This window comes from Cannabis sativa, chromosome X (genome assembly GCF_029168945.1).
Source record: "Cannabis sativa cultivar Pink pepper isolate KNU-18-1 chromosome X, ASM2916894v1, whole genome shotgun sequence".
NCBI lineage: Eukaryota > Viridiplantae > Streptophyta > Magnoliopsida > Rosales > Cannabaceae > Cannabis > Cannabis sativa.
Genome location: NC_083610.1, coordinates 18,910,879 through 18,936,654, shown reverse-complemented (window position 1 = coordinate 18,936,654; position 25,776 = coordinate 18,910,879). Strand labels below are relative to the sequence as shown.

Genomic DNA, 25,776 nt, shown 5'->3' with positions numbered 1-25,776 from the left:
ATTCAGTTTGTCCAACTGTAATATTTCTGTTATAAAGGTTGTTACAGTTTGTTATTATTCTGGTCTTGCTGTTATTCTTTTCAGTTGTATTGTTCAGTCTATTGGTTAGTTGTATATATACTGTACTCAACTTTCAATGCAATACAATCTTTGATTCCCTCTTTCAATCAATCTTTCCTTGTTCATTTCTCTCTTTCTCTGTTTCTTTCCTTCTCTGTTTCTTTCTTGTTTTTCATGTTCATTCTTTGAACAACAATGGCAAGGAGATTCAATTCTCTTGACAACAGGAAAACTGTTTTCAGTACCAGTTTCATTATTCCGCATTTAATTAATCACTTAATTAAATAATTAAAATGAGAATCTTAAAATACGAAATTTCAAATAGAATTAAAAGAGAAATTAGTTTGAGGTTAAGTTAGAAAACCATTTAGAAAAGATTGTACTTGGTTTGAGTAATAGTTTAACAACTTAGTTGTTCTTGTTGTTTGTTGTAAGTGTTCTTTGAGTGCAATAAAATCATAGTTATAACCAAAAACAAAAAAAAACAAAAAACAAAAATAGATTTCACTAAGTTAGATATGAGTGCGTACCAGCCTAACAATTATTTCCACTATCTTACAATTTCATTTCAAATCAAATATTATTAGGAACCACTAATATTATGACTGGGGTAGCTTAGTTTGAGCTAGAATATAAACAGACCCTATATGTAGTATACACTTTCTCTACAACTATATATAGATAGAAATTTACATTTGCACATTCAAAAATAATTAATGTACAATGATCAGCTGCTGTTTCATCAAACTAACTGTTAATTATGTTAATGTACAGTTCTCTCAAATTATATTTTCAACAATTAAATATATACCAAAAAAAAATAAGATTGTTGGAACGTATGCTTCCATATAACTGTAGTACTCAAGTAGTTCTTAAATTCAAAAGAAACCAGAATTGGCCAAATCAGAACAAAAGAAATGATGAGTAAGAATAGTTTGGTAGATATAACCAATTTATATAAATGTTATATATATATAACTATACTAATCGGTTAGCACCAAACGCGTTCAGTAGTCAGTACTTGACAAAACAAAGACCATTATTCCACTAACTCACCATAATTGCCGCTTCATATTATTCCTATAAAAACCATAATGATCATTTAACATAATTCAAAGCAATATACAAATATCACATACAAAAAATGGACTACTACAAACTCTTCTTCCTCTTTTTCACAGTTTCGATCAACTTCTTACTACTAATCTCATCATCTCCAATTGCTAATACTTATAACTACACCTTACCACCAAGCAGGCCTGTTACACCAGACTACATTTGCAAATTCACACCATACCCAACTTCATGCAAATCACTCCTCCCAAACAAAACCTCTAATGTCTACGATTTCGCCCGCTTTACTATCTTCAAATCTTTATCTCAGACTCTCCGTTTCCAAACTTTAGTAAACAAATTTCTTCACCTCGGGGCCGGGTTGCCTAAACCAACGGTTGCCGCCCTCGAGGATTGCCAATTCCTCGCGGGCCTAAACGTCGAATACCTATCGAGTTCATTGGGCTCCATCAACGCCACACACAGTGCTCTACCTGGTTGGAAAACAGAAGACATCCAAACACTCCTTAGCGCGATTTTAACTAACCAAGAGACTTGCTACGACGGCCTTAAATCGACAACTTCTTCGTCTTGGATGGTGAGAAAGGGTCTTTTCGCTCCTTTGGCGAACGACACTAAGCTGTTTAGTGTTTCTCTAGCTCTCTTTACCAAAGGTTGGGTGCCTAATAATATTAAGAAGAAGTTGGTTAGATCAGTAGTGTTGGAGAGAGGGAATGATGTTGATCATAGTAAGGTGGTTGTTGTGAGGGAACAGGTGACTGTGAGTCAAGATGGAAGTGGGAATTTCACAAGTATAAACGACGCCGTTGCGGCTGCTCCTAACAAAACCATGGGATCTGGAGGATACTTCGTGATACATGTGAAGGCAGGGGTTTATGAAGAGTATGTTTCCATTGGTAAAAATAAGAGGTACTTGATGTTGATTGGAGATGGTATAAATCAGACTGTTATTACTGGTAACCGAAGTGTTGTTGATGGTTGGACCACTTTCAAATCAGCAACATTTGGTAAGAACTTTATTATTATTATTACAAAAAAAAATGGAAAATTATATATAAATTAATAATAACTAACGACCATACCTGAATTTCTTTTAACAGATATAATAACTAATAAAAAAACATAAAATCATAAAAAGATAATTAAAAAAAAAATTAGAGAAATAGTAAAAGTCACTGCTTAGCACCTGTAATATTAGTGTTGGCAATCAAAAATATATTCCATTTATTTTATTTTAATAAACATTATAGAGAGTGGTTAACGAATTATAATTACACCACTTTATAATAGTGATGCTAAAGTAAGTAATATCATGCTATAGCTTAACAGAAATACTAAAACAAACCAGCGGTGCTTAATACTCATGTATTTTATTTAGTCAAATTAATTATTGCGTGTCATATAATTTAGTATAATAAATTTTAAGGAGTATAACTAATTAATCACAAAGAGACATATCTAAAAGTGCTAGACACTACTGGTATCAAATAGCAATGCTCTATAACTTGATAAAAATAAATCCAACAAATTATTAAGTCCATGTTTCTACTAATTGTTTTAAGACACATCATTTATACCTATTTTATATGTATAAATTTAATTTAGAGTTTGTTAACGAATTTATTATATGTTAAATAGGTTTAAATAATATGTACTAAAATAATTAGTGGAACAATTAGATAAGAATCAAGATGCTGGTGTCTCTGTTAAACCATTCTAATATAAATGTTATATATGTTTGGTAATTAAATATATCAAAAAATAATAACAATGCTCAATCTTTTTATAAGGCCAAATATTTTATACATATATGATTTTATCTCAACTATGTGGCAGCCGTCACCGGACAAGGTTTCGTGGCGGTGAACATAACATTTCGAAACACTGCCGGAGCAAGCAAGCACCAAGCGGTAGCAGTTCGAAACAGTGCCGATTTATCTGCTTTCTACAGCTGCAGCTTCGAAGGCTACCAAGACACACTCTACACCCACTCCCTCCGCCAATTCTACCGCCAATGCGATATATATGGCACCGTAGATTTCATCTTCGGCAACGCCGCCGTAGTTTTCCAGAACTGCAACCTATTCCCTAGACTTCCAATGAACGGACAATTCAACGCCATAACCGCTCAAGGCCGAACCGACCCGAACCAGAACACCGGGATTTCGATCCACAACTGTACGGTCAGAGCCGCAGATGACTTAGCGGCTTCGTCTGGTGGCGGAGGCAATGCGAAGACTTATCTGGGTCGGCCATGGAAGGAGTATTCTAGAACGGTTTATATGCAGTCTTATATGGATAATGTGGTTGATGCGGCGGGTTGGCGAGAATGGAATGGTGATTTTGGTTTGAGTACGTTGTATTATGCTGAGCATGATAATAGAGGGCCGGGATCGGAGACGGCGAAGAGAGTGACGTGGCCTGGTTATCACGTGATTAACGCTACCGACGCTGAGAATTTTACATTGTCGAGTTTTTTACTGGCAGATAATTGGTTGCCTCAGACGGGCGTAGCTTATACTAATGGTTTAATATGACAGCAAAAACTTTTTCACGTACTCGATCGATATATATATATCTCAGTTAACACACATAGATATAATGTAGGTATAGAAAATTATGAGTGTATGAGTTATATACTGTGTAACTGTTATTGCAACATGTGAAACTCCATATTGATTTATAGCAATATTAATATGTCATTTTGTTGGACCATTTAAAATATAAAATAAATAGCATTTAGTGATCTTTATGTCTTCTATGCTTCTTTTTTACCTTGTTTTATAAGGACTGTCTAAAGCTTGCAAGCTAGGTCAAGTTTAGGTATCAAGCCGTCACTAGTTGGAAAAGCAAACAAAAAACAGAGAAAATAAAAAAGCTCAGCTCAAGAATAGGCTTGTATTTATATAACATTTGTGGTGATATAAGAATATTCTATAGAAGGGTAGAACATGAAAAAGATTTTACAAAATGCAATGTAAAAAATATCCTTATCGATTTCTGACATTATTCACTAACAAAATTGTATTGGGACTACAACCCTAACGGCTATAATAGAACAAAATCGTGGAAATAAATTTATTTTCTAACACTCCTTGTCAAATTAGGAGGGGCCTTTACCACTCCAAGTTTGTCACTTAGAAAATAAAATATGTGATGAGTGAGGCGCTTTTTGTCAAGCACGCAGGCTATTTGATCGTGAGACGGTATATCCCACTTCCAACTCTTTTTCAAGACTTTATCTTTAACAAAGTGTACATCCAATTCTATATACTTGGTTCTTCTAACATAGTGTACTCAGTCTTGCTTTAAAACATGTTTATGAAAAATCTTCTTTAAATGCTAAAGAAAATTTTTGTGAAGGTTGTCAATTATGCGTTATCCTTTGCCACTAATCACATTCGTGCCAAACACCTATTAGATGTCATACATACTGATCATGTATGGCCCAAACCCCGTGATGTCCAATACCAATTTTTGTTTTTACATCCATTTTGTGGATGATTATAGTAGGTATATATGGGTGTATCCTTTAAAAATCAAAGGAGGCTATCAAGGCCTAAATATCCACTTTGTGGATGATTATAGTAGGTATATATGGGTGTATCCTTTAAAAATCAAAGGAGGCTATCAAGGCCTTTATTCAGTTCAAGACATTATTTGCTAAAAACTAATTTGATAGGCATATAAAATGTCTTAGAACTGAGTGGGGGAGAATTTTAGGCATTTACTCATTATGCATGTCATTGACAATAGGATCGATTTTCAGAACTCATGTACACATCCATCAGCTTAAAATGGGTACTGAAAGAAAAATTCGACATATAGTCGAAATGGCACAAGCCTCCATGCCTCTTAAATGTTGGTGGGATCCTTTTCAAAATTTCGTATAACTTATAAATAGACTACATACTCCTGTGTTACAAAATCAATCTCCTTTTGAGGTTCTCATTTCAAAATAACCTGATTACAAATTCCTTGAAATTTTCGGCAATGCTTGTTACCCATGCCTTACACCATATAAATCCCACAAATTCTAATACCACACTAGAAAATGTACCAACCTTGGCTACTGTTGCAAAAATTATTAATTACTACGCAAGTGCACGCAATCAAGTAGTATACTCACGCAAGTGAGGTCGAACCACAGGGAATTGGATTAATTACTACTAAACTATACTTATAATTCTATTTGGCAAATCAAAAGTATTTATGATTAAAAAAAGGAAGAAAGAAATTCAAGAAACTTAAAGAAACAAGTGAATATTAATCAAGATGAGAGAATAGGGAGACGAATCCTGTTGTTAAGTTACCAATGTTAATGTCTAATTGCTATCCTTCTCTTGAAGTGAATGACAGATTATAAATTAACCTAGCTCTTTTCAGATCTTCTAGGTTCTAAATCTCATGCTCTCTAATTAATCTCTTAATTAAATTAACATGAAATCAGCATTAAGCAATAATCTAAATGTCACAAAGGCTATGTAAATACTTTCGTTTCACATCAAAACCTAGACTATCCAATTTTAGCATTCTCAATTCTCACTTTTCAGATTTCGAATTGAGATCATAAAACATGTAAAAGTTGATCAATCTTGCACATGGAAATTAAACACAAATATGAATAGTGTTCACAATCAAGATGGAGGAATGGCAATTATTCATCAACTAGGAAAAACTTAAACAACATTCATCATTCTCCCTAAATAGGAGGTTAGTTCAAAACATCCATAATCAAATCCATAATTAACATTGAAATAGAAAAGAACATAGAAAAATTAAAGAGAAAAGAAAGAACTAGTTGAAGCAATTGATCCGGGTCGCCACAAGCCGCTCTTCTAGCCTCCTCCTTTGTTTCTAGGGTTCCAATTCTGAATAATCCCTAATTTTCACGAACTCTCACTATTTAAACCAAGTCTCAACTTAAAAATTCGTGAAATTACGAAACTGCCCAAAAATCCCGTCACTGGGGTCCCCGTCGCGACTGGCAATGCCCCCGTCGCGACGGGGTTAAGCAACTTTGTCTCGAACTTCTCTCTGCCAATCCCCGTCGCGACGGGGATATTGTCCCGTCGCGACGGGATTTGGCAGCAACTTATTTTTTTGGTTTTTCTTCTCAATTCTTTCACCACTTGTCCTCAATTCTTGTAAATACTTTCTTTAAACACCCGGGGACCTGAAACAAAAGAATCAAGCGTAAAATAGTCCTAAAACTAGAAACAAAGAGTGAAAACTAACCGAAAATACGTCCCGAAACTTAGACTAATTTTAGCCTAACAGCTACAATGATGCACATAAGGGATATAAATGCCCAAGCAGTACAAGTAGATTATATATATTTAATGAAAGTGACTTTCTTTTAAATATGGCTTTCTCAACACACATAGAGAAGAGCAACCAATATCTGTTTGTGTACCATCTTGGTCAGTTTTCATTCCATCTGAGTAAACACCAACTTCCCAAAACAGATCAGCCTCAAACTCTCCAATTGATACATCGACTGGTAATTCTCATAAAGATCAGTCCCTTGGAGAAAGCTCCTTCGCAAGACATCAGGTATCTCATCTTACCCACTTACTTTCACAGCATAGCCTATCCAAAACACATGTAATACATTCAGAATAGGATGAAAGAGAAGGACCTCAACCAAGAGCACCTGAACCTTAGATACAATATGTACCAGTAGCACCTCTTACTTTCACAGCATAGCCTATCCATAACACCTGTAATACATTCAGAACAAGATGAAAGGGAAGGACCTCAACCAAGAGCACCTCAACCTGAGATACAATCTGTACCAGTAGCACCTCTTGCACCATCACACCTAATGACTACAAGAGCCAAGGCAGGCATATTCAAACCCAAAGTCTATAAGTCAAAGGCTGAGATTGAAAATGACAGTAATGAACCGAACACTGTTGAAGAGGCTCTAAATGTTGGAATAATACTATGAAAAATGATATGGTAGCCTTATGAAAAAACAAAACATGGATACTTGTACCAAAACAGCCTCGGATGAACATTGTGGGTATTCAAAGAGAAGAGAATTAACTCAGACGGTTCTATTAAAAGATTGAAATCACGTCTAGTGGCTAAAGGCTTCAACCAACGACCAGGCATTGATTTAATCAAAACATTCAGCCCTATAATTAAAGCTTTAATTGTTTGAATTATCCTTACTATTACTATTACTGTATCTAGATCATGGGATATCAAACAATTGGATATCAATAACACTTTTCTTATGGGAAGATAGAAGAAGAAGTTTTCATGAGTCAACCTCAAGGGTTCGTAAGCAAAGACAAACCCAATTATGTGTGCGAATTCACTAAATCTTTGTATGGCCTAAGATAAGTTTCGTGAACTTGGTATGATAAGCCTAAGACCACACTTACAAGCCGAAACTTTCAAAAGTCAAAAGCTAAATCTTTCTTGTGTTTTTTCTTACAAAATACCAGATTTAATCATCATGGCACTTGTGTACATGGATGATATAATAGTTACTGGCAACAGCTCTGAGAAATTAAAGGATTTCATGACAAGGCTCAATGATATATTTGTCTTAAAGGATCAAGACCTACTTCATTACTTCCGTAGAATAGAGGTTTACAGAGATGAAATAGGGTTATATATAATCCAGTCTAAATATATTAAGGAGCTACATCTCAAACCTTGTTCAACGGTAATGATCGTTGGCAAAGCTCTATTGAAAACAGATGGTGAACCTTTAAAGAATCCTACTGCATATAAAAGTGTGATTGGGGGCTGCAATATCTTACACACACAAGGCCCGATTTGTCCTTTGCGGTAAATAAACTAAGTATTTTTAAGCTCCCACAACAATACATTGGCGTGCAGCCAAAAAGATTTTAAGATACTTAATTAAAAGGCACAATTTATCATAATCTGCACATAAAATACTCTGAGTTGTTGCATATATAATTGGTTATTCTGATACTGAATGGGCGTGTTGCTCAAATATGATAGGAAGAGTGTGGCTAGTTATTGTGTCTACCTAGCTAGGTGATTTTTGTGGTCCTCAAACAAGAAATTGGTGGTATCTCGCTCTAGCACTGAATCAGAATATAAAGTTTTAGCTCATGTGGCAGTCGAGATCTCATGAATACAAGCTTTACTAAATGAGTTCAAGTTCCCAATACAGAGTACTCCAATAAGTTGGTGTAATAATATGGGAGCAAGTGCGTCAATCGAGTCTATTATGACAGCGATCTCTTTACCAATTTCTATGAAAGGCGCTGAATCATTAAGAGTTTTTCAAACAGTCGCTTACCCACAAGCAAATGAGAAAAGTTGTCTACCAAACTCTTATAGATACACTTAAGAAGCTCCCGGACCAAGCTAAAGAGAACTGGCCTAAAGAACTACCTGAAGTAATGTGGTCTAACCGCACAACTGAAACACAGCATTTGGCCATACTCCTTTTTTGGCCTATGGGTATGAAGTCATGTGATACCCGTAAAGCTCACACCGCCGTCACACCGGAGACTCAACTGTGATCAACAAGCCAATTAATCACTAATTGTTGGCTAAGTCTCTGGACGAGATTGAAGAAATTAGAGAGAAATCTCACTACAAGAAATGTAACTTTTACCAATGTATTTGGCTAAATGTGCTGGCAAAATTCATCGGCATTAAGTGGCTCAAACAACGCCAATAATTTTTAGTGGACACTTTTGCCAGAGCACTATTGTACCGGTAAAAGTTACCTATACCGGCACAATTCACGAATCACGTCGGCAAAAGTGTTGGAATTATGGCGCAAATCATTTCCAATGGTTCATGAACCTTTTGTTGACGCAATTATGCACTAGCAAAAGGTCTGAAACAATTTAAAGAGAATTTTTTCGCATAAAAAATATGTAGGGAGAGATATTTGCTAGTGCATATTTGTGTTGAAAACATGTTAAATTTTTTAGAATGGAAATTATACTTTTATTATTAGCGTAAAGTTACAAGTGATAATAAATTGTAACTATTCTCCAATTTACAATACATAAGTTACAAAGTGTAAGTTAAATACATATGCGTGTTATACAATTTATTTACTCTATACTTAAATGTATATTATTTATATAATAATATATATATTATCACATTTTAATTACACATATTATATTATCAAATGATATAATAATTGTTTGTAAATTTATTTAATTATTTTTTTAAAAGTATATGTTCTATTTATATAAATGTATATTAACTATATATAGGGTCGGCGAAATGGGTCAGACACGATGACACGACTCGAAACCTGCACGAGAGTTGGCGGGTTTGGGTTTGCCTTAAATGGGTTCAGATCGTGTTCGGGTTGACTCGTCTAACTCGTTTAATAAACGGGTCGTGTTCGGGTTGACACGGCTAACACGAAATTAACCCGTTAATGACTTATTTAAAGTTATTTTAGTTCTTTAACGTGTCATAAATGGGTTACAAATGTCTTTAATACTTCATAAACGTGTTATTGATTGACATGTTTAAACAAAATATACTTATAAGGGTAATGCGGGTTGTGTTCGGGTTTCATTTTTTTTGATACGATTATTAAACGGGTCGTGTTCGGGTCGAGCATGTACCTGTTATACATGGGTCTCGACACAACACGAACACGACCCGCGAACACGAATTACCACCCCTAACTATATATTTAAATTTTGTTTTCTAGAAAAAGGAAAACAAGATTGCAAAATCAAATAGAACGCGGATGTAACCAGTTGGCATCATTTTTCAACAATAATATACATTTCACCAAACTATGTTGAAAATCGATTGTGGAAGTTCAAATTGAAAATATATAAATATAAATATATAAAATTAAATATCAAACTCTATGCACCGACTAATTATGTTTTGAAACTTTCTCTTTTCCACGTATGGTTTATTCATTATTATAACTTAGACCATCTTTCCCATGCTCATGATTATTAATTGATTAGCAATTTTCGTCATTTCTTAGATACTTTATTACTTAGTACGTAACTAAAAAATAGTTTTTATATATGTAATATAATTATGATGATATGACACTTGTAATAGATAGAAATATACATATTAATTTTACTAATGGTACCACTTGTATTAATATGGTATACTCTAACGCTTGACTTGACAACATTATTATAACTTAAAAATATTATTTAGAATACATAAGATCATATATAATAGAAATTAGTTATTATTACAAGTTGAATTTTCAGTACGTATATGAAAAAAAAAAAAAGAAGTGAAGACAACATGAAAAGAAAATAAATAAATGAAAAATATAAAGTAATAGTGGGGAAGCTTCATTCTCTTTGTAGCTCATGTCCATGTTGGCATGTTTGAATGATTAATAGAGTTTAGTAGCAGATGGTAGGCACGTGAAGAGAACATATAGTATTGTTATTAATATTGACTTTTTTTTTTATGGAGAATTTAATGTTATTGACTTATTATTATTTAGTAAAGGAATATGTGACCCTCTTTGACATTTGGTAGATCTAAGCATAAAACACGGAACATGTTTAGTTATATACTAAGATATATACACACTACTTTTCTTCATCATCATTCAAGCATATGTACACATGGAAATTTTTACCTATAAATTTTGTTTTTAATCTATTTTTAGCGTGTATGATTATATATTTTATGAAACTAAAAACAAAGTTAGAGAATAAGGGTTTGACATTGTATCTTTATATATTAAAAGTGTCTATCTAACGGTATTTCTTGGTTTAACAGAATATACTTAAAAATAAAAGAATATTCTGTTAAATTTAACGATTAGGTTTGATCTCCCGTTAACAAATAAACCCAATAATTAAACCAAAAAATTAAATAATCTTTTAAATATTAATAATCTATTTTTAAATTAAAAAAATTATCTTAGCCACATATCTCTCTAACAAACCTATATAGGGAGAATATTAATTGCTTTATTAATTTCTTTTCTATTCTAATGTGAATAAATTTTTGGCAATAGAGAGTCATCAAATTAGTCTAAGTGTTTACACTCCATAATCTATATATCTATCTATAATATAGGTCATTACTTTTTTTTTAACCTATTAATTATACATGTATAATTATTAATTTTAATTGATGATAAAATTTAATTTTTCTATTTTTCTATCATATAAGGATAACTATTTTTTTTTATTGTTATTATTTTTTTCACTATGATGTTTGTAGATATTTTTTTTTACTAAATAATTATTAAATATTAAATAGATTAATTAAAAATATGTAAATCATATACCATTTAAATTTAAATTTGATTAGATTTAATTTTGTATCTACTTTCTCATTATTTGTAATTGTTCTAAATCTGATCGTGCAAACTCATATATTAAACACAATACTCCACCTTGAAACCGTTCTCTGTTTTTTTTTTCTTTCTTATTGGTTGGTATTAATTCGCCCCGATGATTCAAGTGTCATGGTTTAGCAGAAATACCATTTCTATCTTTAATTTTTTCAAATATAAAGATATTTACAATACATAAAGATATTTCAAATATAAATATTTAATTTTTTCAAGAAAAAAATTTGTAATCTTTAAAAATAAAATATATTTAAAATCTTAAAAAGACTAAAATCTTAAATGAAATTAGCAATACGTGGCTCGACACGTACATTCACCTAGTATCTTTAAATATGTCCATTTAATTATTTTTTATTGGTTTGAAAATATTAAAATATTCCGTTAAAAATTTAACCGTGTTATAGCATAGGATTAGTTTTATAAATATTAATATTATTTTAAAATGTAAAAATAATAAAAAAAAATCCTTATAATTATAGTTTTTTTTGTAAGAAATTATAATTATAGTTAGAAACACGCTAATTTGTAATTTTCTTTTCAATAATTTATATATTAAAATTAAAGATCAAACACTTTGTTCTATCATTAGAAAAAAAAAAAACAAATTCTTGTTCCAAGCATACCTTAAAACATACTGTTTAAATCTTACAACACATAAAAAAATTAAAATTAAAATTTCTTCTCTGTTGCAATAAGAAAGACAACATGTAATTTAATTAATTTCTGTTTGCAAGCACAAAAACAAGTTGTAACATTTTACATTTTTTTTTTTTGAATGTTTTAAAATTATGCTTTTATACAATGGTGGAGCAGAAAAATGAATTTGATAATTAAAACGGTGTAATTCTTGAGTAATAATACATATTCTTGGGTAATAATACATATTTTTTGTATATGTATAAACAATCTATATATTTATATAAAATATATATTTAAAAAAAAATCCACAAATAAACACAAAAGTGAGATTTATTGTATATGAGTTTGTATATATTTTAGATAATAAGAATGAATGTCTTAATTTTGAAAAAAAAAAAAAAGACTTGTACATATATATTAATAAAAAAACTTTCTATAATAACTGTATAAATATTATAAATATAATAATGAAAAAATTTGAAATTTTTATATTATCTGTATATTACATTATACATTGTAATACTTCACTACTTTTTTTTTTTTTTTTTTTGACAAAGTGATTAGAATCACTCATGAATTTACAACGCAGACGTCCGCCACCGGCGCTGGAACCTCCTCGAACCAGGATAGCTCATCGTCTAACCGTAGAGCTGTTAGGCTATTTTTAGCCTATGTTTTGGATCCAATTTATGTACGTTTTTAGCTGTGTTGGGACGGAATTACGCTTGTTTTCTATGTTTTCAGGTTCTTTGGAATAAAAGAGGTCTCGGGTGCAGAAATTCGTTAAAAGACGTGCTGAGTCGAAGAAAACACAATTTTTGAGTAATTGTGCATATCTGGCCGCGGCTAAACACAACTTGGCCGCGGCTAGATCTCGAAGTTTTACAAGGCTTCAGTCGCCGCGGCGATGAAGAGGCTCGCCGCGGCCATTTAAGAGTTACAGAGAGCACCCTTATTTTCAATTATCTCGCCGCGGCGAGAGGAAGCTTGGCCGCGGCGAGATCCCGTACGGACCAGGGGCATTTTCGTCCATCGAACCCTAAATTTCAATTATAAATAGAAAACTGCGATTGGAAGTCTGGGAGAGCGATCAGAAACCCTAAAATACAGCTGAGAGCGGCAGGAAGAGCATAGAGATTCAAGTGAAGATCCAGAATTCATCCTCCAACAGTTCTTTTCTTTATTCCTCTTTAATTTATTTATGTTGAATAGTGCTATAGGAATGGTTATGGATTTATTTCTGAACTAAATTTCCCATTTAGGGAGGATGATGATTGTTGTTTAATGTTTTGCCTAGTTAATGTTTAATTACCATTCCTCAATTCTTGTGTGTGAAATTATCTTAATTTGTTCTTAATTTCATGTTTAAGATTGATCACCTTGTGCATGCTTTATGATCTCAATTCAAAATCTGAAAAGTGAGAATTGAGAATGCTAAAATTAAGATAATCGATGTTCTATGTGAAACGAAAGTATTTGCATGACTTATGTGACAAGTAGATTATTACTTAATGCTGATTTCATGTTAGTTTAATTAAGGAATTAATTAGATAACATGTGATTTAGAATCTAGAAGATCTGAAAGGAGCTAGGTTATTTCATAATCTGTCATTCACTTCAAGAATAGGATAGTAATTAATCATTAACGATTTGGGTAAACAACAACAGGATTCTCCTCCCTATTGTATCATCTTGCTCAACTTTAAATTGTGTTATTTAGTTTTCTGAATTTCTTTCATATTTTACTGTTTTTAAATCATATTTGCTTTCGATTTGCCGAATAGAATCATAAGTATAATTTAGTGGTACTTAATCCAATTCCCTGTGGGATCGACCTCACCTGTGTGAGATTTACTACTTGATTGCGTATACTTGCGTAGTGTTTAAAATTATAGCAAGTAGTTTTTGGCGCCGTTGCCGGGAAATTGTTAAAGATTAATATTACATAAAATTATACTAACTTCTAATTTGGTATATTTTTCTCTTGCTGATTTTTCTAACCTTTTTCTTGCAATATTTTCTTGATTTATTTCAGGAATCCTAAGTGCATGCGCCGTCAAGGACAAACAGTCATATTACCAGTTGATCCTGAAATTGAGAAAACTTGCAGGAGGAATCGAAAGAACAAGAGGCAAGAAAGAGTTTCAGCAACTGCTGAAACATCAGAGATCATGGCTGCGAATGTGAACAATAATGCTGGAAACAATGGGGGTAATAACGGTAATAATGGAGGTGCCGTGGAAGATCAAGCTAATGGCCGTAGCTTGAGAGATTACATTCTCCCTACTCTGACGGGAGTGCAGTCATGTATCAGGCCACCGGCAGTGGATGCAAACAATTTCGAGATTAAGCCTGCCATCCTTCAAATGGTGCAGTCTTCGCCCGCTTGGTGGTCTCCCTTCTGAAGATCCTAATTTGCATCTCTCTAACTTCATGGAACTTTGTGAAACTTTTAAGGTTAATGGAGTTAGCGATGATGCCATTCGACTGAGGTTGTTTCCATTCTCGCTCAGAGAACGAGCCAAGAGTTGGTTGAATTCTTTGCCACCTAATTCTATTGCTACATGGAATGATCTGGCAACAAAATTCTTGTCAAAGTTCTTTCCTCCAGCTAAGTCTGCAAAGCTGAGAGGAGAAATCAATAATTTCTGCCAACAAGATAATGAATCTCTCCATGAGGCTTGGGAGAGGTTTAAAGATCTGATCAGGAGGTGTCCTCATCATGGTATAGAGAAGTGGATGCTGGTTCACAACTTTTATAACGGGCTGGTTGGTAATACTAGAACTTTAATAGATGCAGCAGCGGGCGGAGCTTTTATGAGAAAGAGTGCTAATGAAGCGTATGATCTATTGGAGGAGATGGCTCTAAACAATCAGCAGTGGCCAACTGAAAGGAGTCAATCTAAGAAGGTAGCTGGTGTGTTAGAAGTTGATGCCATCACAAAGTTAACAGCTCAGGTTGAGGCATTGACTAAAATCATTGCAGGGCAAGCTAAACAAGCCCAAATTGTTTGTGAGTTATGTGGAGGAAGTCATCACTTTTCGGAGTGTCAAGCAGATGTGGATGATTTGCCAATGGATGAAGCTAAAGCCATTGGGAATTTTTCACAGAACAACAACAACAACAATTATGGGTTCAACCAGGGTAACAACCGAAGAAATAGTGGGTTCTATCAACAAAGAAATCAGAACCAACAGTTTAATCAGCAACAAGCCTCTGGTGGAAGTTCTAGTTTGCAGACAGATTTACTGCTCCAATTTATGACTGAAACTAGATCTTCAATTAAAGACCTGCAGACTCAGATGGGCCAGCTAGCAACTCAGGTAGCAACCCGCCCTCAAGGGAATTTGCCTAGCACAACTGAAGTCAATCCCAAAGAAAATTGCAAGGCAATTACCCTGAGGAGCGGTAAGAAGTATGATGGGCCCGAGTTACCACAACCAATTGAGGTAGACGAAGAAATAAATGCTCAACCAGTGCAAACACCAACACCAACAGCAGAGAAGGCTACTGACAGCCCAGCAGCACCACCACAGTCTCCACCAATTAGTATTGATCATCATGTAAAAATACCCTATCCTCAGAGGCTCAGAAAGTCAAGCTTAGACAAGCAGTTCACCAAGTTTCTAGAAGTCTTCAAAAGACTTCACATTAACATTCCTTTTGCTGAAGCTCTAGAGCAGATGCCAAGTTATGTGAAGTTTATGAAGGAAATTTTGTCAAAGAAGAGGAAGATGGAAGACTATGAGACAGTGGCTCTAACTGAAGAGTGTAGCGCTATTCTACAGAAGAAACTCCCTCCAAAACTCAGAGATCCAGGGAGCTTCACTATTCCTTGTACTATTGGTAAAATTGAAGGAATAAATGCACTATGTGATTTGGGAGCCAGTATAAACTTAATGCCTTTGTCAGTGTTTAAAAGATTGCAGCTAGGTGAAGCAAAGCCAACTACTGTAACTCTTCAATTGGCAGATCGATCGCTAGCTCACCCTAGAGGAGTCATTGAGGATGTGTTAGTAAAGGTGGACAAGTTCATCTTTCCAGCTGATTTCATTGTTCTGGATATGGAAGAAGATAGTAATGTTCCTATCATCCTGGGGAGACCTTTCTTGGCAACAGGGAAAGCACTAATTGATGTTCAGAAAGGAGAGTTAAAGCTAAGGGTACAAGGAGATGAAGTTGTATTTAATGTGCTCAAAGCAATGACCTATCCTACGGCTAGTGACAACTGTTTTGCAATTGATGTGGTGGACCAGTTGGTGGAGACAAAGACACATGCTGAAGATCCTCTTAATCTGACTTTGGTACAAGAAGAGGTGGTGGAACAAGACGGTAAGGAAGCTTATGAGTATGCTTTGTGGCTCGATTCTTATGGACCACTGAATAGAAAATATTATGAAGAGTTAGGAGTCATACCAACAAGGCCTACCCCATCTACTGAAAAGCCTCCTCAACTAGAGTTAAAAGTCCTACCAGAGCATCTCAGGTATGAATATTTGGGAGAAAATAAGACACTTCCTGTTATTGTGGCTTCTTCCCTATCTTCTGTAGAGACAGATAAGCTATTACGGGTTCTAAGGAAGCATACAAAAGCCATTGGATGGACTTTAGCAGATATTAAAGGGATCAGCCCTTCAACTGTAATGCATAGAATCTTAATGGAGGAAGGAGTGAAGCCAACCATTGATGCACAACGTAGATTAAATCCACCAATGAAGGAGGTTGTCAGAAAAGAAGTCTTGAAGTGGTTAGATGCCGGGGTAGCGTATCCTATTTCAGACAGTAAATGGGTGAGCCCAGTCCAAGTTGTTCCAAAGAAAGGAGGGATGACGGTAGTAAAGAATGAGAAGAATGAACTCATCCCAACCAGAACCGTCACGGGATGGAGAATTTGCATTGACTACCGAAAACTCAACAAGGCCACAAGAAAAGATCACTTTCCACTCCCATTCATTGATCAGATGTTAGACAAGTTGGCAGGACAAGAGTACTATTGTTTCCTTGATGGGTACTCAGGGTATCACCAAATAGCTATAGCACCGGAGGATCAAGAGAAAACAACATTCACATGTCCATATGGTACTTTTGCTTTTCGACGAATGCCATTTGGGCTGTGCAATGCTCCAAAGAACATTTCGTAGGTGTATGATGGCTATATTTTCAGATTTAATAGAAAAGTGCATCGAGGTGTTCATGGATGATTTTTCAGTGTTTGGCTCATCGTTTGACCAATGTCTGAGCAACTTGGAATTGGTTTTAGCAAGATGTGAAGACTCTAATTTGGTGCTGAACTGGGAAAAGTGCCATTTCATGGTTACAGAAGGAATAGTGCTGGGACATAAAATCTCAAAAGAAGGTATTGAGGTTGACAGAGCCAAAGTATCTACAATTGAGAACTTGCCTCCTCCAGTTTCAGTGAAGGGAGTTCGAAGCTTCTTGGGTCATGCTGGGTTTTATAGAAGATTTATCAAAGATTTCTCCAAGGTGGCCAAACCGCTATCCAATCTTCTTGCTAGTGGAGTACCTTTTGAATTTGGGAAAGATTGTCTTGAAGCATTCCAAATTCTCAAGGAGAAGTTAATCTCAGCACCGATCGTGACTACACCAAACTGGGAATTACCTTTTGAAATCATGTGCGATGCAAGTGATTATGCTATTGGAGCAGTTTTGGGACAACGGGTTGACAAGGTATTCAGAACCATTTACTATGCAAGCAAAACCTTGAATGATGCCCAACTAAACTACGCTACTACAGAAAAAGAAATGCTGGCTATAGTGTTTGCATGTGACAAATTTCGACCCTACTTGATTGGCAATAAAGTGATAGTGTATACAGATCATTCAGCAATCAAATACTTGATGACTAAGAAGGATGCCAAACCACGACTGATTCGATGGGTTCTTCTTTTGCAAGAATTTGATCTAGACATAAAAGACAAGAAGGGTACTGAGAACTTGGTGGCAGATCACTTGTCAAGACTAGAACTGGAAGAAAGTCAGAATATGAAAGAGGTACAAATAAATGAACAATTTCCCGATGAACAACTCTTTAGTGTGAGGGAAAGTCTTATGGTACCATGGTATGCTGATTATGTTAACTACTTAGCTGCTAATATCACTCCTCCTGAGCTATCTCGCCAACAATTAAAGAAATTCTTTTCCGAGGTAAAACATTACTATTGGTAAGAGCCAATCCTCTACAAGCACTGTGCAGATCAGATAATAAGAAGGTGTGTGCCTGAAGAGGAGATGTACTCTATTCTTAATCACTGTCATGCTTTACCATGTGGGGGACACTTCAGTGGAACTAGAACAGCTGCCAAAGTGTTGCAAAGCGGGTTCTTTTGGCCAACGCTTTTCAAAGATGCTAGTACTTTTGTGAAGGCATGTGATCGTTGTCAGCGTACAGGAAACATCTCAAGGAGAAACGAAATGCCTTTGACAGGAATCTTGGAAGTAGAGTTGTTTGATGTATGGGGGATAGACTTTATGGGTCCTTTTCCTTCATCGTTTAGCAATCTATACATTTTACTAGCTGTGGATTACGTATCAAAATGGGTAGAAGCTGCAGCAACACCAGCTAATGATGGAAAAACAGTTCTTCGGTTCCTTCAGAAGAATATATTCACACGGTTTGGTACTCCCCGAGCGATCATAAGCGATGAAGGGAGTCATTTCTGCAACAAACAGTTCGAAGCACTCCTTTCAAAGTATGGTGTTCGTCATCGAACTGCCCTCCCCTATCATCCGCAAAGTAATGGCCAAGCTGAGATTTCTAACCGGGAAATAAAGATGATTCTGGAGAAAACGGTGCAGAGATCAAGGAAAGATTGGTCAAGAAAGTTGGATGACGCATTGTGGGCTTACAGAACAGCGTTCAAAACGCCAATAGGGATGTCACCATATCGGTTGGTGTTTGGAAAGGCGTGTCATTTACCGGTGGAGTTAGAACACAAAGCTTATTGGGCAATGAGAACTCTAAACATGGACTTAAAAGCTGCTGGGCAGAAAAGACTACTACAGTTGGATGAGTTGGAAGAATTTCGAAATGAAGCTTATGAAAACGCCAAGATTTACAAGGAAAGAACTAAGAGATGGCATGACCGAAATCTAGTCAGAAAGGAGTTTCAACCTGGTCAACAAGTTCTACTCTTCAACTCAAGACTAAAGTTGTTTCCTGGTAAATTAAAGTCAAGGTGGTCAGGGCCATTTACGGTGATCAAAGTGTTTCCCTACGGAGCAGTGGAACTAAAAGGTGAAAGTCCTAATACTTTCAAAGTGAATGGACAGCGATTAAAGCTCTACTTGGGAGGTCAATTTGATCAAACCAAGTCCGCCGTGATTCTGGCGCCACTTTGAAGATCTCGATCAACGTCTAGCTGAGCGACGATAAAGTTAGCGCTAATTGGGAGGCAACCCAAGTGTTCTTTTGATTTAGTTGAACTCTTTTTAAGTTTACTGTTATTTTTCTTGTTGTTCATTCTTTTTCGTTACTGAAAAAAAAAAAAAAAAATTTGTCAGTGGCCGCGGCCATGGGATGTATGGCCGCGGCTAGAATGGCCTTACAGAAAGGGTGTTAATTTCACGATTTCTAGCCGCGGCGAGGGTATACACCGCCGAGGCCAGATTGGCCTTACAGAGAGCATGTTAAATTCACGAAATCTCGCCGCGGCGAGGATACATGTGGCCGCGGCGAGAATGGTCAGAATTGGTTTAAAAACCCCAAATCCCTAACATTTCAAAACTCACAACCCACATTCAACCCCTACCTTCTCCAGCCGAAAACCATCCTCCTCAACCTAATTTCTTCATCTAACCCCATTCAAACCAATTTTCCTCAAATTTATCCATAAACTTTCATCCTAAATCATCATAATCCCTTATTTCTCTCATCTAACACTCTTTTCCTCTAAAAATCCACTCCAAAATCCCTATATTTCACCCAAATTTCAGAAAATCACTATTCACCTTCTTCTTCCCTAAAGCTTCAAGGTTCTCATCAATGGAGGTTGCCTAAAGAGTGATTTTCATTGAGGTAACAAATTTTAATTTCTCTACACAAGTTTGATTGGATTATTTGTGGATTGCTAGAGAGTATTAGACTTTGTGTTGAAATTTTTTGGAATTGTTGCTCATACATTGTTGAATATTATTGTGGTGAGTGCAATTGAGTGTGATTGTGAAAGGGTTAAATCCCGGGAAGTCGATTTTTAAGGGGAGGTGCTGTCGAAATTTTAAAAAATCTTGAGAGTTAGAAAAAAATTTGGGTGCTATGGGTCCAAAGAGGTCAAGAGTTAATGAGGAGGGAGCTTCATCATCCAACCCACCTAGGGGACGCTCTAATCTTGATAGAGTTAGGTTTACCAACATGGATGCTCAAGAGCGGTTTTTGAAATTGAAAGATAGGGCATTCATTGAAGATAGAGGGATAGACATTGTGAACCTAAGCCAAACTGCCAACATTCCCCCTGCTTTTGCATCTATTAGGGATCAAATCCTACATAGGCAGTGGACTAAGTTCGTAGATGTTTTAAAATTATGCTTTTATACAATGGTGGAGCAGAAAAATGAATTTGATAATTAAAACGGTGTAATTCTTGGGTAATAATACATATTCTTGGGTAATAATACATATTTTTTGTATATGTATAAGCAATCTATATATTTATATAAAATATATATTTAAAAAAAAAATCCACAAATAAACACAAAAGTGAGATTTATTGTATATGAGTTTGTATATATTTTAGATAATAAGAATGAATGTCTTAATTTTGAAAAAAAAAAAAAAGACTTGTACATATATATTAATAAAAAAACTTTCTATAATAACTGTATAAATATTATAAATATAATAATGAAAAAATTTGAAATTTTTATATTATCTGTATATTACATTATACATTGTAATACTTCACTACTTTTTTTTTTCTTTTTTTTTTTTGACAAAGTGATTAGAATCACTCATGAATTTACAACGCAGACGTCCGCCACCGGCGCTGGAACCTCCTCGAACCAGGATAGCTCATCGTCTAACCGTAGAGCTGTTAGGCTATTTTTAGCCTATGTTTTGGATCCAATTTATGTGCGTTTTTAGCTGTGTTGGGACGGAATTACGCTTGTTTTCTATGTTTTCAGGTTCTTTGGAATAAAAGAGGTCTCGGGTGCAGAAATTCGTTAAAAGACGTGCTGAGCCGAAGAAAACACAATTTTTGAGTAATTGTGCATATCTGGCCGCGGCTAAACACAACTTGGCCGCGGCTAGATCTCGAAGTTTTACAAGGCTTCAGTCGCCGCGGCGATGAAGAGGCTCGCCGCGGCCATTTAAGAGTTACAGAGAGCACCCTTATTTTCAATTATCTCGCCGCGGCGAGAGGAAGCTTGGCCGCGGCGAGATCCCGTACGGACCAGGGGCATTTTCGTCCATCGAACCCTAAATTTCAATTATAAATAGAAAACTGCGATTGGAAGTCTGGGAGAGCGATCAGAAACCCTAAAATACAGCTGAGAGCGGCAGGAAGAGCATAGAGATTCAAGTGAAGATCCAGAATTCATCCTCCAACAGTTCTTTTCTTTATTCCTCTTTAATTTATTTATGTTGAATATTGCTATAGGAATGGTTATGGATTTATTTCTGAACTAAATTTCCCATTTAGGGAGGATGATGATTGTTGTTTAATGTTTTGCCTAGTTAATGTTTAATTACCATTCCTCAATTCTTGTGTGTGAAATTATCTTAATTTGTTCTTAATTTCATGTTTAAGATTGATCACCTTGTGCATGCTTTATGATCTCAATTCAAAATCTGAAAAGTGAGAATTGAGAATGCTAAAATTAAGATAATCGATGTTCTATGTGAAACGAAAGTATTTGCATGACTTATGTGACAAGTAGATTATTACTTAATGCTGATTTCATGTTAGTTTAATTAAGGAATTAATTAGATAACATGTGATTTAGAATCTAGAAGATCTGAAAGGAGCTAGGTTATTTCATAATCTGTCATTCACTTCAAGAATAGGATAGTAATTAATCATTAACGATTTGGGTAAACAACAACAGGATTCTCCTCCCTATTGTCTCATCTTGCTCAACTTTAAATTGTGTTATTTAGTTTTCTGAATTTCTTTCATATTTTACTGTTTTTAAATCATATTTGCTTTCGATTTACCGAATAGAATCATAAGTATAATTTAGTGGTACTTAATCCAATTCCCTGTGGGATCGACCTCACCTGTGTGAGATTTACTACTTGATTGCGTATACTTGCGTAGTGTTTAAAATTATAGCAACAAGAGCATGCTTTGCCAAACCATGAGCCGCTAAATATCCAAAGCGAGCCACATAGGACAAAACTGCTCCCGAAAATTTAGACAATAAGGCTATAACATCTTCAAACACCGCTCCTAGCTCATTGAAATACACCTGAAAAAAGCACAAAACCAGAATAAAACTTTTATTAGAAAATTATCAAATTGACCAGAATTTATCAAACAACAAGAATTAAGAAACCAGAACCCCACTAAAAATTATTAGAACTAGCCAAAGGGATTACCTTTGGCTATTAGCAACTGAATTATAGCACTCTACTTCATAACCTTCTTAAAGTCACCATCCTTTACTAAGATCATATCATCTAAAATAAATTTTAGTATGTAATTTAGTAAAAATAATAAACCTAAATCCTACTATATATATAATGAAACTATAATTTGATCCATTTCTATTTATATCAATTATAAAAGTTGACTGCCATATTTGAAAAAGATCTTCCAAAAACAACCTTGGAAAATCTAAGCTTTTTGATTGACATTTCCAGGATAAAATTATTATTTGACTCTATTGGAATTAACTACTTTTTAAATAAATTATAATATACTACTAGTAGTATTAAGATAGATAGATGTCAATGAAAAAATAATGTATATCTAATACTTTCCTAATACTATATATAGCTATTTTTTATTATTATCTTTCAATACAATAAAATAAAACTCAAACTTATTAAGCTTAATTGTCCATTTATTTCAGCATCTTATAGGATAAAACAAAATTTTTCAATTCATTATTAATGTCCCCTCTCTCTTATTGATGACGAAATCCCCACATTTATAATTTATACAATAAAATTATATTATTTTATATATCTATTTATGGTAAAAATCATATTTATAGACAATATAAACAAATTAAAATTAACTAATATAATCACAAATCAATTCAGGTTAATTATTCTTATTTATTATCTATAAAGATGGGTTGGAATACCACCATCATAAACAATACTAAACCTTCTAATTATTTTAGCCATTCAATTTACTAGAAATTATTTATATTCGTATCAATCTGAACAACAAAAAATAATAAAAGCAATACTCATTAACCTTTACTATCCATTTATTTTAATATCTTCCTAATAATAGAATAAAATCAAAAATATCTCCAATTCATTTTTAATGTCTCCACCTCCCATTGATTATAAAATCTCCATATTTATAATTTTTACACCAAAAAATTATGTTATATATAGTGAACCTTATATTTATTGTCAATATAAATTCCCATAAAATGAATTAAAATGAACTAATTAATATTCACAATCCAATTTGAGTATTATGACTTAATATTTCCTTATTTAAATTTTTAACATATTTTAAAATTCATGAAATACTGATATTTTAACCAAATTACCCTAAATAATTAGGGGCCAGCCATATAATAGGCGCAAAAGCCTTGAAAGGCACCAAAACCATTATCAATGGCGCAACTCAACTATCAAACTGGCACTGAATTAAGTAATAATAATCTGCTAAATATAAATTTATAAACTGTCAATAGGGTAGAAATACAATAGTTTAAATCAAGAAAAATAAATTAAAAGAAAAAAAATATTTATTTAATTATTTAAAATATTAAAATAAAAAAATTCCTAAAGATATTAAAATAAAATAAATACCACAAATTAAGAATAATAATAAAATTTATTAAAATAAAATATTAAAGAAAGAAATTTAGAAATTTCTGATTCAATAAATGAAAAGAAGCAAACTTTACTACTAAACATATAAAAGGAAAAAATCAAGAAAAGATACTATTAATAACAAAAGTCAAAATTATATAAATAAAATAATAAATGTAATAACTATATATGAAAATAATAAATGTAATAAATATAATATATAAATTACCATAAAAAGTAATAAAGCTTAAACCAAAACAACCCAAATCATATCTCTGGTTATTCCGCCACCACCCTCGTCATCGGAAAATGAAACTCTTTTAACTTTTTTCCGGTAACGACTTTGCAGAACATCATCTGTTCCTAGAAATTCAGTCACAGAGAATTAGAAACTAATAATAATTTAAATATAAGAAAAGAAAAACTCCCTTTGAAGACTAACAGAGAGACAACGGTAGAATGAGCGCCTTGACTGCCGAAGAAATATAGAAACAAATTTTGATTCGAAAAGGAAAACTTATGAACTATTAGAGACTTATGAAATATAGAAACAAATGTAATAATTATATATATATATTATGTGTATAAAAATAGTCCAAAGACTATCAGAGTTCACACGGACTGGGAGCCAAAAGAATAATAATAATGAAAAGAAATACCCCGATCAAGGTTTGAGAGTAATTCGTAAACAGTATATTCAGATCAGGCACCGGAAACATATGAAGTCTGAAGCCTTACATGGACTAGAATAAGTTATTATATATACAAAGGCATGAGACACGAAATATCAATACTTCACTACTTTTAACAAACCATTATTATTATTTTATACTATCTAGCTAAGACATCTACGTGGAAAATTAATTTAACCACATTTTCATGTAATAAGAAGAACTAAACGCCACGTTGATCGTTGATTGAAGATCATATAATATTAAACGACAACCTGTTTGCAGAAACGACAACGCAAACAACTTTACATTTTACATTTCAAAGTTTTATTTGCACCCATAATTTTAATAAATAAAATGCATATTTTTAATTATATATATTATTTTTTTATAATTTTTTCATTCATTTCATATTCTTAAAAAAATATATCTATTACACCAGCTGAAGTTGATAGTGCCCTCAAGACAATGAGTTCGGACAAAAGCCCAGGAATTGACGGAATGTCTGCCATGTTTTATCAACAAAATTGGTCAATTGTTGGTAATCTTGTATCAAATGCCGTCCTTGACATACTCAACAATGGGGCTGACCCTTCTAGCCTCAATCACACCTTAATTACACTCATCCCCAAGATTAAAAAGCCTCATCATATGAAGGATTTTCGGCCTATTAGTCTTTGCAACGTCATCTCCAAGCTTGTAACCAAAATGATAGTTGCTCGGTTCAAAGAAGTCCTTCCTTTGGTTATTTCCGAAACTCAAAGTGCATTCTTGGCTAATCGATTGATAACTGACAACATTCTGGTGGCTTTTGAACTGGTACATGCAATTAAAAACAAGACTATTGGTAAACATGGCATCGCTTCTCTCAAACTTGACATGAGTAAAGCTTTTGATAGGGTGGAATGGAAATTCATTGAAGAAGTTATGAAGAAAATGGGATTTGCTAATGGTTGGGTCTCGCTTATAATGAGCTGTCTCACTACCAATCGATTCTCTTTCCTTATTAATGGTGAAGTTAAGGGCTCTTTGACTCCAACACGAGGAT

General features: G+C 34.0%; 1 protein-coding gene and 1 non-coding gene across 2 annotated transcripts; one reads left to right on the top strand and one right to left on the bottom strand.

Annotated features, from left to right (window-relative positions):
* Window positions 1-1,084: 1,084 nt before the first annotated feature.
* On the top strand, window positions 1,085-3,880 carry LOC133031855 (probable pectinesterase/pectinesterase inhibitor 41). The gene is made up of 2 exons (XM_061105594.1): window positions 1,085-2,141; window positions 2,971-3,880. Exons 1-2 carry the CDS (start codon window positions 1,205-1,207, stop codon window positions 3,669-3,671), a joined length of 1,638 nt encoding a protein of 545 aa, XP_060961577.1. The 5' UTR covers window positions 1,085-1,204; the 3' UTR covers window positions 3,672-3,880.
* Window positions 3,881-14,719: 10,839 nt separating this feature from the next.
* Window positions 14,720-14,826, bottom strand: LOC133032828 (small nucleolar RNA R71). The gene has a single exon (XR_009685415.1). It is a non-coding gene; the product is annotated as a small nucleolar RNA R71 (small nucleolar RNA).
* Window positions 14,827-25,776: the final 10,950 nt, after the last annotated feature.